General features: G+C 40.0%; 1 protein-coding gene across 2 annotated transcripts in view; it reads left to right on the plus strand.

Annotated features, from left to right (window-relative positions):
• Nucleotides 1–10,937, plus strand: part of FBXL5 (F-box and leucine rich repeat protein 5) — a 48,403-nt gene extending 37,466 nt beyond the window's left edge. For both annotated transcript variants that reach the window (XM_005296141.5, XM_005296142.5), the window contains exons 10-11: nucleotides 2,205–2,353; nucleotides 9,854–10,937. In XM_005296141.5, coding sequence (XP_005296198.2) covers nucleotides 2,205–2,353; nucleotides 9,854–9,930 — 226 coding nt within the window. In that variant the 3' untranslated portion in view covers nucleotides 9,931–10,937. The remainder of the gene's footprint in view (nucleotides 1–2,204; nucleotides 2,354–9,853) is intronic.
• Nucleotides 10,938–13,308: the final 2,371 nt, after the last annotated feature.

Raw genomic sequence — 13,308 nt, forward strand, 5'->3', positions numbered from 1 at the left:
GACATAGTATTTTCCTGGTAGTGATTGCGGGAGAAGTTTTTAAAGCTTAGCTTTTATGTGGTTACTTTTCATGTTTTATGACTTAATTTAATTTTGGCTTTGTGGCACTTGTTCTAAAAATTTGCAGTAGTTTTTCCCTGAAAGAAAGAATTTTTGAATCCCCAGAAGATATGTATTTTTATCTGTCTGAAGGTGCATCTACATTTTATGGACAGCAGTTTTGGTTGGGTTTTGGAATCAATCCTTAGAAGTATATACATCTTCAGCAAGGAATTCATGGCTGGTTCATTGGCTTACTATGTGAAAACCTGAAAAGCTAGAGTAGTGTCTCCTTTAAAAATGTTCAGGTACAGTATTGGGCATAAACTGTATGTAAACAAGAACAAGTTGTGAGATGATATATACAGATGCCCCCTGACTTACGCAATCGTTCCATTCTGGAAAGCATTGCGTAAGTCATAAACGTATATCCATACGTTATGCAAAAATTTCTGCAACTCAAAAATCCTGTTTCTGGCTTATGGAACTTTTTCCGTAAGTGTGAATTTGCGTAACCCGGGTATTGCGTAACCCGGGGAGCGACTGTAGTGCATAGCAAATGAAGCTTGACATGGACATTAAGGACTTGGTTTAGGGAAGACTAAAAAAATCATTTGTGAACATGCAGCATAGCAGTCTCCTAAGACCTTCAGTCACACAAGGCTTTCCCTCTGTGGCATCACAATACATATTTCCAGACTCATGAGCTGCTGCTCTCTCTAAGTGGAGGACAGGGTAGGGAAAGGAGCTTTTTCTCTATTTTCATGAGGAACACCAAAACACATAATTAAATAATTTAAACACAAGCATATGTAAAATTTCAGTTTTTACAAAATTAAATTAAAAGGAGCACCTATCATTTGCTCTAGCTATCTTTGACCATATCACCATAAATGTGTGTATATTGAATGAAACGTACATAATACAAAAGATGGCATTGAATCAAAACCCTCTATTTTATTGTGCCTGAATTTAGGACAAGTTCAAATCTGGCCCTGAACTTTGCAGTGTGGTACTATTTCTGCACCAAACAAATGATAAGGTGAATCTAATAAACAGTGGCTAGTTTTGTGGTCCTTATTCTGGCAAAACATCCATTGAGTTCACTTCTTAAATGCCTCTCATACAATAACAAAGTATAAAATAGCACAAAGATCAACTTTGTTATAAAATGTGGGAATCATCTGTTCTTAAAATCAAAAAGGTGTGTTAATACAATGTGGCATTATTCCCTGATAATTAAAAACAGTACTTGAGTTAAGCTCAGACTTGCAGCTCTAAAGTTGTTCTCCTCTGTAAAAACCAGAGGCACCACCAGTGTTGAACGAAGGTTCTGTGTGCAGATCAGTGGGTTCTGTAGAAGAACTGCACCTTTCTCTTGTGTAGCAAGAGGACCTGGTCACAATCTAAGTTAAACTTCTGGATGTTACTGTCTGGGGATAAGAAGAAACTGGGAACAGTTCCACAAGTTATGGAATTGAGCATCTCTGGCTAAAGTCATGTGTTTGGGGGACATTGTTTGGCTCTGGGTTTTCTGAAAAAGTAAGGCTGACTTCTAGCCCTGACTGGGCAACTGGACACTTACTATCTGGATTGAGCCCTGGCAGGAGTTCAGATGTTGGTGCAGAGCTGAGTGAGGAATTTTGTTCTGGTCTGTGCTGGCTCTAATCTTATAACAGACAGAACTCCAACCCACTCAGCCTAGTTGCTTGGGCAGTCTGGAGCTTCCCTTTCGAAGGAAAAGAGTGGCAAAAAAGGGACCTGGAATAAGGAGGAGAAAGAAGAAGCTCTAATTTCTTGTTTTTCTAATTGCCTTAAATAATAACTTTGCTTTAGCATCTGCAGTAGGCACTCCTTGTAATAAGCAGAGGGAAGCTCAGGTAATAATATACATACTGAAGTAATCTCATCTAATTATTGAATACAAAATTGACAAGTTCAAGGCTGACAACTACATTAACAACTCCTTTTATTTTTATAAAAAGAATACTTGAGCATTGACATAGGGGTATTGACATAGGGCATCATCTTCCCTTGTGTCAATGCTAACATTGCTTGATTTTAGAAAATCCATGAACTTGGCAACGCAGCTGAAGCATCTGCATTGACTGCAATCCAGTTCTTTGTTCTGTCTTAACATGTTTTGACTTTCTCTTTGATCATAGGGCGTTGACCTTGGGAGGAGGACTGCCGCATTTGGAACACCTTAATCTCTCGGGTTGTCTTACTGTAACTGGTGTGGGCCTGCAGGATTTGGTTGCTGCATGCCCTTCTTTAAACGATGAACACTTTTACTACTGTGACAACATTAACGGTAATGTCATTTTGTAAAGTACATGATAACCTTTGTGGCTCGGGGTTTTGATTTGGGGAATTTTTAAACTTTTTTTTGTAGTATAGCAGTGAGTTCTGTGGTTTATCAGGTTAGCCCTTGCCTCAGTTTCTTCTGTGTTTATTACACTGGATTTTTAAAAATTTCAAATAGTTTGAGAGCATTTATATAGTATAGGTGAATATTACTTAAGGAAACATATTTGTTATTCCTTGTATCTTGCATCTTAATTAAATGGAAATATCTCTGATTTATCAGTTATCCTCAGCACAACGAACAACTCCAAATAAACCCCAAACCCTCAGTGGGATTGCATTCTTATGATAGTGACACTAGTCATGTGGGCCCATGAGACTAAGGCTAAGTGCTAGTAGCATGGAGGAGAGAGATCATGTTGATCAATGTGCAGAACAATCCATAATACTAGAGCATTGATGTATGTGTGTTCACAGAGGGCATCTCCTTTCCTTGTGGTCAGTGCTAACATTGCTAATTCTGAGATGCTTTGTATGTCCCACTTCCTCCTTTGTGGAAGATGTGGTGCTAGCTTTGTGTTGTTTTTGCCCTTTACTAGCTCACAGTGGTACCAAGATAGTGAATTAGGCTTTGTACAGCGAATTAGGTTCCAGCTTCACTTCAGGGAAACTTTATGGTTGGTTTGTAACTGAGTATAATTGAAGGGTTTGGGTTTCTCTGAGGGGAATGTTTGACTTTCCCATTTTTACTTTAGTTCTCTTCATTGCCTGTTCTCAACGCTGACTCCTGCATCCACTTCTGCCCTCTTTATGCTAATGAGGAGGCAGAGAAGGCACAGTGAATAGATGTAGGCTACCTTCAGTGACCCTTTATGCCTACTTTGATAGCATTGAGCGGTGCAGAGCCTAGGAAAACAGATGCAGCTATTTTTATGCATTTATTGTAGTAGAATGAGTGTCTTATGACCATTTAAAAAAAAAAAAAGGCTTTTGTCATCTTCCCTGAACTGCTTGCAAATATACATTGTGAAGATTTCTTCACCACTATTGTCTTTGTTAAATGTGGATTTTGAGGACTTGCTATAAAGGACAGGTAGGTCCTTAGATAATACATAGAGGAGTATTTCATTTCTCTAAAATGTGAGCAGTTATGGTCTCAGAATGATTGATATATACTTGCCCAATCCTCTAATCCTTCTCTTGGTATTACCTTGGTTGATGGGCTAAACTGGGAGGGGGGAGGGGAAATCTTCAGGGTTAGATGAACTAGTGAGTGTGTATGCTATATTATTTATATTTTGGTAACCCCCCAAAACTTCAGTCAGTATTGAATCCCACTGTACCTGATGCAGTACAAATTCATATGAACTCACGGTTTCTGCCCCAACAACTTGTACTCTGATATAGTCAAGATGCAACAAGTAAGTGTAACAAAAGAGGAGGGCAAGAGAGGAGATTGAGGGTTATATTGATGACATCACACAGTTTTATATAAGCTAACTATGCATGATTTGATGGTTCTGAATTATTTAAATATTCTTTAAAAATCAACAATCTCCACTGGCTCACTGTGTCTCTTATTTATGTAACTTCATCTGTATAGTGCTTTTCATCCTGAAGGCATGTTACTTTAGCTCTGAGGTGGAACTTGGCAGAACTTTAACAGTAGAAGCAAAGCTAAACTGACAACTTGAGGGTCTAATCCAACTTCCATTGGAGTTGATGGAAAGATTTCATTGACCTCAGCTGGAGCTGGATTGGGCCCTAATACTGGAGGTGAAGGTAAATATTTTAACAAAACCCACCCTTGCTCCGTATTCCAATACTTAACATTTTTATACTTATGCCCTGCATCTCAGCTACTGCACCCTCTCTTTTCTCAGGCTTCCTCAGTGCTCTCATTGCTTTTCTCCATTGGATCCAGGATGCAGCTGCTAAAATGATCTTCCTTGCCTGTTGATCTGATCATGTCAGCCTCCCCCATTTAAATTCCTAAGTGATTTCCTATTCTGCACAATGTCTTTTTCAAAGGCCTGTGCAAACCTGTCTCCTACATCTGAGCTAGTTGCGTATGTCATTCCCCTCTCTTCCTCCATTCTGCCAGTGATTCCAGCCTTGATGACCTGTTCGTGTACTTTACCTGCCACTCTTTCCATGTCTTCTTCCACTTCCGCCCCCTAATGCATGGAACACCTTCCCAAATCTAGTCTACCAAGCCACAACAGTCTCTTCAACTCCTCCCAGCCCATTAAGTCTTGGTTCTTTTATGCTGCCCACAAGAAATGTCTTATTTATTAAAAAACAAAAAAAAGCACTTCTTATTGTAGCACAGAGATGTATATGCACAAGCTTGAGTAATTTTGCAATCCTACTGCTCTAATGCTGGTCCTTAACCTCACTTACTGCATCATATCTAAAATTAGATTATAAGATCTTCAGGGCAGAAACTATGTCCTTCTGTTTTGTTCTGTAAAGCATCCAGCATGTTTTTGGATGCTGTGTAAACAATTACTATGTCGGGGTAATTTAGGGAGACAAAATTTACTTGCCTAAATTACTCTTACTCTTAGGAGAAGGGTCATAGAATTTTAATCATCTCCTATACCAGTGGTTCTCAACTTTACAGATGACTGTATCCCTTTCATGACTCTGATTTGTCTTGAAAAACCTCCAGGTTTCACCTCACTTAAAAACTACGTGCTTACAAAATCCGACATAAAAATACGAAATGTCACACCATACTATTACTGAAAAATTGCTTACTTTCTTATTTTTACCATATAATTATAAAATAAATCAATTGGAATATAAATATTATACATATTTCAGTATATAGAGCAGTATAAACAAATCATTATCTGTATGAAATTTTAGTTTGTACTGACTTCACTAGTGCTTTTTATGTAGCCTGTTGTAAAACTAAGCAAATATCTAGATGAATTGATGTACCTCCTGGAAGACCTCTGCATCGTACACCTGGTTGAGAACCACAGTCCTAAGCTGAGCATAATCAAGACCACAACCTTTTTACCCGGTGCAAGGGCTCAAAGAGTTAGCCATCATGTCCCAGCAGCATTTTCATTTGGATAATACATTCTCTGTCGTTAAATCTGGTCTGCAGTTTGTTGGATATTGTATTCTTCATTTTAATGGTGTTGCAGTGTCCTACATTCCATTCCAGAGATGATTGCTGAAGTTATTCTTCTATCACTTTGATGTTTCTCAAAGTAACTGCAGGAAAATTAATAATTGGCAATAAACTAAACTGTTAGTTTAAAATAACTTCTCATCTGCATCATCTTAAATTTCTGTTGCTTTAATTTAGTAATACTTTGCACATATGTAGCACTATATTTCTAAGCACTGCACAAAGATTAAATAACTTCTCTACATGTCTATAGATTGTTTAAGTATTTCATACTTTCTCTTCTCATCACTTTATCATGGATTATTTTGGGGGAAGATGTGTTCTGGAATCATATTGGAAAAATCCTCATTCTTAGTCTATTTCAACACAAAAAATGGACCCTGAAGTATGGTATTTAGCACATTGTGAATGATGCCGACTTCTCTTTGTCATTTATGGCATTCAAAGGGCTTTCCTTTCAATCACAACCTATTTTCAGATCTTTTTCATAAATGGTGCTGCCTGTCCACTGCAGGAGGCTTTCACTCACTTGATTTGGAGGCTCTTTGTAGAGGGCACAGTGGATCAGTTCTGTAGACGTGTTGGGAGTTTTCAGATTCCCACTTTAAGACCTGGTCCACATGCAGATTTTGTATTGGTATAATTGCATCCACGCTAGCCCTAGGGGTTTATACCACTTCAGTTATACCAGGAAAAAAAATTGTATGGTTAAATGGCAAGATTCAACAGGCTATTTGAGCCAAACAGAGATCCTCCAGAAACTGGAAATCCAGCCTAAATTAAGCCAATAGAAAGGAACATAAATTATGGCAGATAAAATGTAAGATTGAAATTAGGAAGGTAAAGATGGAATTTGAAGAGCAAGTAGCACATGTAAATGGTACTCAGATATAGTGAACCTAGTTAAAGAAACAAATAAACAAGAAATTCTTTTAAGTATATCAGAACCAGGAAGAATGGGAGAGAATCTGTGGGTTCTTCAAGTGCTTGCTCATGATGATTCTATTCTAGGTGTGTGTGCGCCCACGTGCATGGCCGCTGGAGATTTTTGCCTTAGCGGTATCCTTAGGGTCGGCTGTAGCACCCTCTTGAATGCCACGCCCATGCATCAGTATATTAGGCACTGCCGGCCCCACGCCCTCTCAGTTCCTTCTTAGCGCCCGTGGTGGTTAGTCAGAGCACCTTTCTTTTGCCTCGCAAGGACTAGCCTCAGTCTTCAAGCCTTAAGGCTTTCTAAATAGTTTGTTTACAGTAGTTATTAAGTAGTGTAGTTAAAGATAGAGTCCCAGTGGGGACTTGCCCCAGTCTCTGGCTTTTAAGCCCTGCTCTGATTGTAACAGGCTTATGCCTGTTAGTGACCCCCATAGCAGCTGCCTCAAATGCTTGGAGGAATCGCATGTGAAGGAGAACTGTCGCATCTGTAAGAACTTTCGTCCCAGAACTCAAAGAGCGAGACATCCATTTGAGGGCCCTCCTCCTGGAGGCTGCTCTCCGCCCGGTGTCTGAGCCTTCCTGGCCAGATTGCCCCAAGCAGCTTGGCCTCGGTGTGCAGTGTCTGGACCCAGTTCAGGTCAACAGCCCACACCGGAGCCACGTGTCAGCAAAGAGTCGGTACAGGAGGACCGAGTAAATATAACTTAATTGGAATTTCAGTTGTTTCACTTTGACAAAGACCTTCAGTAGGCTGTGAAGTACTTCTAGTGTTCCAGGGAAAATACTGTTATGATTAGGAAAGGGCTAAAATAGAATAGGAAAAGAGAGTTAATTTTCAGCATGGCTTAAGGTTAGTAGGGTACCTCAAGGTTACTGGGTCAGAGGCAGATTACGGTTTTGTGGGGCCCTAGGCAGAGCAAGTGGGGGCCCCTCCCCATGCCTTCCGCCTTCAGTCCCCATCATCAACCCTCTCCCTCTCCCCCCCCCCCCCCCCCGAGCGCTCCTGCCAGTGAAATGGGATCGGGGCATAGAGGCTTTCCCTGCTCCCCAGCAACAGCTCTGGGTGGGGGGTGGGGTTGCCCCAATTGGCCAGGGGCCCTAGGCACAGGCCCCTTTGCCCCAGTGGCTAATCCACCACTGACTGGGACTAGTTTTGTTTTTAATATAGTTGCTAATGATTTGGAAAATAATGAGGTGGTATCAGATGAAATCGTATTTACAAGTGAAAGATAATGTACTTTGGAACAACACTTGGAACTCCTCATATATTTGCTAGGTTTTAAATTAACTGTAACCACTCGGGTACAAAAGCAAGCAGTGTTAACATACATGAAGAACAGGTTGGAAAACAATATTGAAAGTGTTTATAGTTTATAAAAAGTCATTTTATAAACTAGTGGTATGGTCTCACCTGGAATCCTGTGGTTCTGGTCACATTCTCTCAGACAAGGTCTAGCAGTAATGGTTGTGGTTCAGAGATTTTTCTAAAATGTGTGGCTTTGGGGTGGCCACAGACTTTACCTTTGGGCTGTAGCAGGAAAGCAGTGGGTACGTATTTTAAAGGTGTTGCTGCCCAGAATATGTTCTCTTCTTCCCCGGACCAACTATCCAGAAGCTTCCCTCCTCCACTGCTAAAAGCTAGAGGGTCCCTCACATTCAGTGCTTAAGACTCAAAGGTCAAAATATGGCACAGTGATTAGAAAGTTGATCAGAAACATTTACTGTAAAATGGCACTTTGTCATTTTACCTTTTCAGGTCATTGTCTTCCCAGTGATACCTGTTGTTTGTTGATGAACACAAGTTTTTGTTTTCAGCACCATGGAGCCAGTATCCTGCAGACATGTCAGGTGGATTTTATTCTGCCTTATGCATGAATAAAATTGCTAGCTAAACTCTTTACTCCAGATTCTTGCTTGTTTGTGTGCAGTATGAAGCAGAAAACAGATTTCCAGACACCAGGTTTTGCTTTCAGTACTGGAACCTACAGAAATCATTTTACTTGGAAATTCATTACTTTTGACTTTAAGTTACTGCTTGAGAACAAATGGTGCCAGAGATACTCAAATGCTGTTGTCGGTGCATAACTTTTCTGACTGTAATCACATTCTAAAATGTATTAAAAATACATGATGTCTTGTGTTTTTGTTTGTATTTTCAGTGTATTGAGGGGAAGAGGTGGGTTGTTCTGGAGAGCTTTGCACAATCTCACACTATTTAAACTGAACGTGTGTGGTTGCATTATGTTGGAAGCCAGGCTTAAGTGAATCTCAGTGGGGGGAAAAAAATGTACATGTCTCTGAAAGGGTAAAATAAAAGAATACAGCCATATCAGATGAAATCCTGTAGTGTGAAAGGTAATGCAGTCAGATTACTTTGTGTTTATATGCTATTTTTAATATTTTAATTTAAAGGTGTAACGGTAAGTGAAAGTAAGTGATGTTTGGTAGAATTTCAGTAGTAGTGTTTCCTGTCTGAATTCACGCAACTTCTGCATGAGAGAGATACAAATGTATAACTTATGAACAAATGACAGCTTCTTTTGTGTGTGGGGATCAATCTGAAAATCTATTAAGATCCACAGTACTACTGGTTTGCATTTTTTTTAATTCTACAGTTTTTGTATGACTACATATGTTTATATGTTAGCTATAAGATTATTGCTTTTCCTTCAAAGTTGGGTAAAGCTACATTTCAGGTTTTTTAAGTTATTGAAGTAGACCAGGGATATATTTTCAATTTATTTTTGCATTCTGACAGTGCCCTAGTTTTTTTTTCTTTTTAAAAAATTAAATGTAACTTGCAAATGATCTTCTGTATACTTTGTTTGGGGAAAAAAATCATGATCTAAAAGTGTTCTAACGGGTGAAGATGCTTTTATATGGTCTTGAATTTCTAGTGAGAATTCAGAGGTCTAGCTAATTATGGAAGCATTTCCCAGAAAAAGTTCCAGGCTAAAAACTGCATCCACATAAATAGAAGTTTTGAATAATGTGTATTTGTATAGTGCCACAAGGTTAACAAAGCTGCCTGAGCGATTTAAAAATGGAGGTTAAATGTGCATTCTGAAAATATCCCACTCCTGACTGCTAGTTTTTGGCAGAATGGATATTATTAAATTTGCTGATCTGAAAATGTTGCACATTTCAGCCTGCAATTTGTGATCTCTGAATGTATGTTATTTGGGTGGGACTAAGGCACCGGCCAAATTTATTGTGTGAAGATTTTCCAGTGGAAAATCCTAAGTATTCAGTGGGATGCATTTACACAGGGATACTGATGAAGATATTTTCAGAATTCTTCAATTCTAAACCTACATTCCTTGGTGCAAAATTAGCTAATTTATAAATAACCAGGTTGCCAGGACAGTCCTAAAGATGAACAAAGCCCTGTTTTCCTCCTTTCACATTTGTTCTGTTTTTATGCAGGTCCTCATGCTGAAACCGCCAGTGGATGCCAGAACTTGCAGTGTGGTTTTCGGGCCTGCTGCCGCTCTGGTGAATGACCCTTGACTTCTGATCTTTCAGTCTACTTCATTTAGCTGAGCAGGCTTCCTTTCATGCACTTTACTTACAGTCCACATATTGTGTTAACGATCCCTTTTGGAGTGTGATTTATTCTACTAGCCCCGCCCTTGCCCCACAATTTAAAATCTTAATTCTGAGTAAACTGTACAGTGTTGTAACAATCTCTCAAGTTTCATTTTGGTTTGAAAGGTGTTGGGTTTTATTTTACTTAATGTATTGGGGATGGGGAAATGCTCATCAGATATTTTTTTTCCACAATGCCACTTTTCTCAAAGTTTGGCACTTATATTTTGTTCATTGGATTATTTTGTATTGAGTGGGACTTACTGACTTTTATTTTTTAAATCCCCCAAGTACAATATAAAGCTTTACAAATAATTTGAAATGTATTTTTTTGCATTTTGATGATGTACATCTTTAGATGTGTTGTTTCTTCCCATTTTCCAAAATCCTTCCTTTATTCTGCAAAATGAAGGAAAGATGCTCTTTCCTATAGCATTTTTTTTTGGGTGGGGGGGCTATTTGGGCTTGAAAAGTATATTCAAATAAAACATTCCCATTGACACCACAGTTTTACTTAGCATTCAAAATATATATAATTTCAAAATGTACAGTGTTGTCAGGTCAATGAATACTGCCCACTTTATGTAGTGGGCTCCACAAATCATTTGTATATGTACTGTATTTACAGAGCAACCCCATGGGACCCCACATCATCTCCCATTATAAAACCTGTTAAGATGCTGAATTTTTGAAAGGGATTTTCAAAATTAAATTTTTAACCATATGAACAAATGTAAAAATAAACAAAGCTTTGAGGACTTTGACGGTGATGAATAATCCACTTTGATTGGAATGCAGGGAATCCAATTGCTGACAAGTGTACATTGGAGTGAGGTTAGGAACCAAATCTTCTGTTAGAAACAAGATCTATACATTTTTATTAATGTGTTACAGGAAAAGATTAATAAATACACTATCTTTATGTTCTGTATTTACTTACTGCGTGTTACTAGTACTCAAGATTTGAAGGAAGTCCTTCCCCTCCACCCACCCAGCAGTTCAAATAAAGTGAACGGAGGTTACTTTGACTTCTTCATTAAAGTCACATGTTAAATGTAGGTAGGTGGAGCGATGATTTAATAATTCCTTGGTGCTGGCAGGCAGAAATTTCCAAGGAGTCAGTGTGTCTAGTGCAGGGGTCGGCAACCTTTCATACGTGGGGTGCTGAGTCTTCATTTATTCACTCTAATTTAAGGTTTCGTGTGCCAGTAATACATTTTAACGTTTTTATAAGATCTCTTTCTATAAGTCTATAATATATAACTAAACTATTTTTTGTTTGTAAAGCAAATAAGGTTTTTAAAATGTTTAAGAAGCTTCATTTAAAATTAAATTAAAATGCAAAGCCCCCTGGACCGGTGGCCAGGACCCAGGCAGTGTGAGTACCACTGAAAATCAGCTCGCGTGCTTCTGTTTTCCCCCTCCCACCTGTTCTCAGTCATGTTTATCCAGAATGTGCTCCTCAGGCCCAGGACACACACTGACTGGCACAATAAGGCATTTATCTCAGTTGGAGCCTCTAAAGTCTTGTCTATATAGTAATTTAGTGGCAAACCAGGAGGTAAATCTGCAGTGTCGAAAAGTCCAGTTTCGGCCCCTTTGGCCTCTAGCAGCAAAGGACCAAAGAGTTCCAATAGGCCACATTGCCTATTGGGACTGGATCAGTCCCTTATGATTCCATCTGTTAAGTCTCTGAGGCCACACATAGCCAAACAGAGGGCCAAGTGGTAAGATACCATTGCCTTGGTTCTGGAGAAGAGGTTGAAAGACAGTTTGTTCACCCTAGCCAGTACCATACCTCATGCCTCACAGCTTTCTGATCCTGGAAGAAAACCTGTAGCTGCAGGACCAGAGTTAACGTCAACACCCTCTTCAGATCTAGGAGGATGTATTACAGTACTGGGTCAGATCTGGGATCGTCAATGCTGATCATCACGGCACCAAAGAGAGAGAGACATAAGGACAAAGCAGCCACCATTAGCCTTGCTGGTTCCTGTGCATCAGAGCTATGGTATCTGTCTGATTTGCACAAGGATGTTCACAGCCCCAAAATGCAGACCAGTTCCATTCTCAGCATTAGTAATAATGGAGATGGACTTGAGTACAGCATTGGATCTGGTGTTGTCTCAATTATTGGGCCTGCTGTCAGTTCCTGTTTTGGCTGCTGTGCCAATTCCAACTGCTTCTTCAGTTCTAGAGAGTTCTGTCACCATGGCAGCCCAGGTTCACCTCTCTAATGCAGAAGTTCTAAGCGGAGACATGCTTCCCCAACTCCAGAGATCCTTTTCCTCATCACCTGTCAGGAAGAAAAGGATAGAAGATGGGAGGGACCGTTTCACAGATCCTCCTATGCTGCCTCCTCCTAAGAGCCCTTTAGGGTCTCCATGAGGAGCCAGTTCCCCATATCCGGCAGCAGATCTGTTGTCCCGGGTTCACTGTCTCAGATCCAGACTTTCACCAAGAGTGAGAGAGAATGCAGAGACTAGTGGTGTCATTCAAGCCATGGTTTGGACCTCTCACACGCAGCATGTTCCCGAACCCCAGTTGCTGTCCTGGGAGCCATCACAGTTGAATACTTCAAGTATCCTCTCTATGGATGAACTTTCATCTGCTAAGGTCCCAACATGCCAGAGACCCTCAGTTTCAGCTCTTCAGGTTCTGCTGATGCTACAGGCAGTGAAGCCTGAAATTTCCCCCAGGGGAGAGTACGAAGAAGTTGCTCCGCTCTTTGAACAGGAGCGGACAGACACTAATTATGAACCAGCCCTATCACCCAACAAATATGGGAGGTAACTTCAACCTCCTCTCTATCCAAGGATGCCACGAGTTCCATGATCAGATGGACCTCATAGTCTCCACCTTGAATCTACCTGTAGTGACTGTGGAAGAGCCTTCTCAATCAGTATTCAGTATCCTCAGTGCAATAACTGTGAGTAGGATATTCCTACCCATCTTGGATGGACTGCTACAGTTGGGTAAATACATGTGGTTCCGTACTGCATCCTGTCCACCTTTCTCCAGAACAGTGAATAAACTGTTTCAGACAATCTTTGAAGTTTTTTCTTATTTTCACACTCATCTTGTGTGCAATTCCTTGGTGGTAGCTGTTGCCAGCAAAAGGGCAAGATCTGGGCAGACAGAGTGAGCACCAGCAGATAAAGAGGGCAAAATAAGATGAACTTGGGGAGAAAAGTGTTCTTTTTCTTGTCCCTCGCTAGTAGGGTGGTGAATTACGAAGCGGTCATGGCCCATTACCAGTTCCGTCTATGGAGAAAAAATGACGTTATTTTTAT

Source organism: Chrysemys picta, chromosome 5 (genome assembly GCF_011386835.1).
Source record: "Chrysemys picta bellii isolate R12L10 chromosome 5, ASM1138683v2, whole genome shotgun sequence".
NCBI lineage: Eukaryota > Metazoa > Chordata > Testudines > Emydidae > Chrysemys > Chrysemys picta.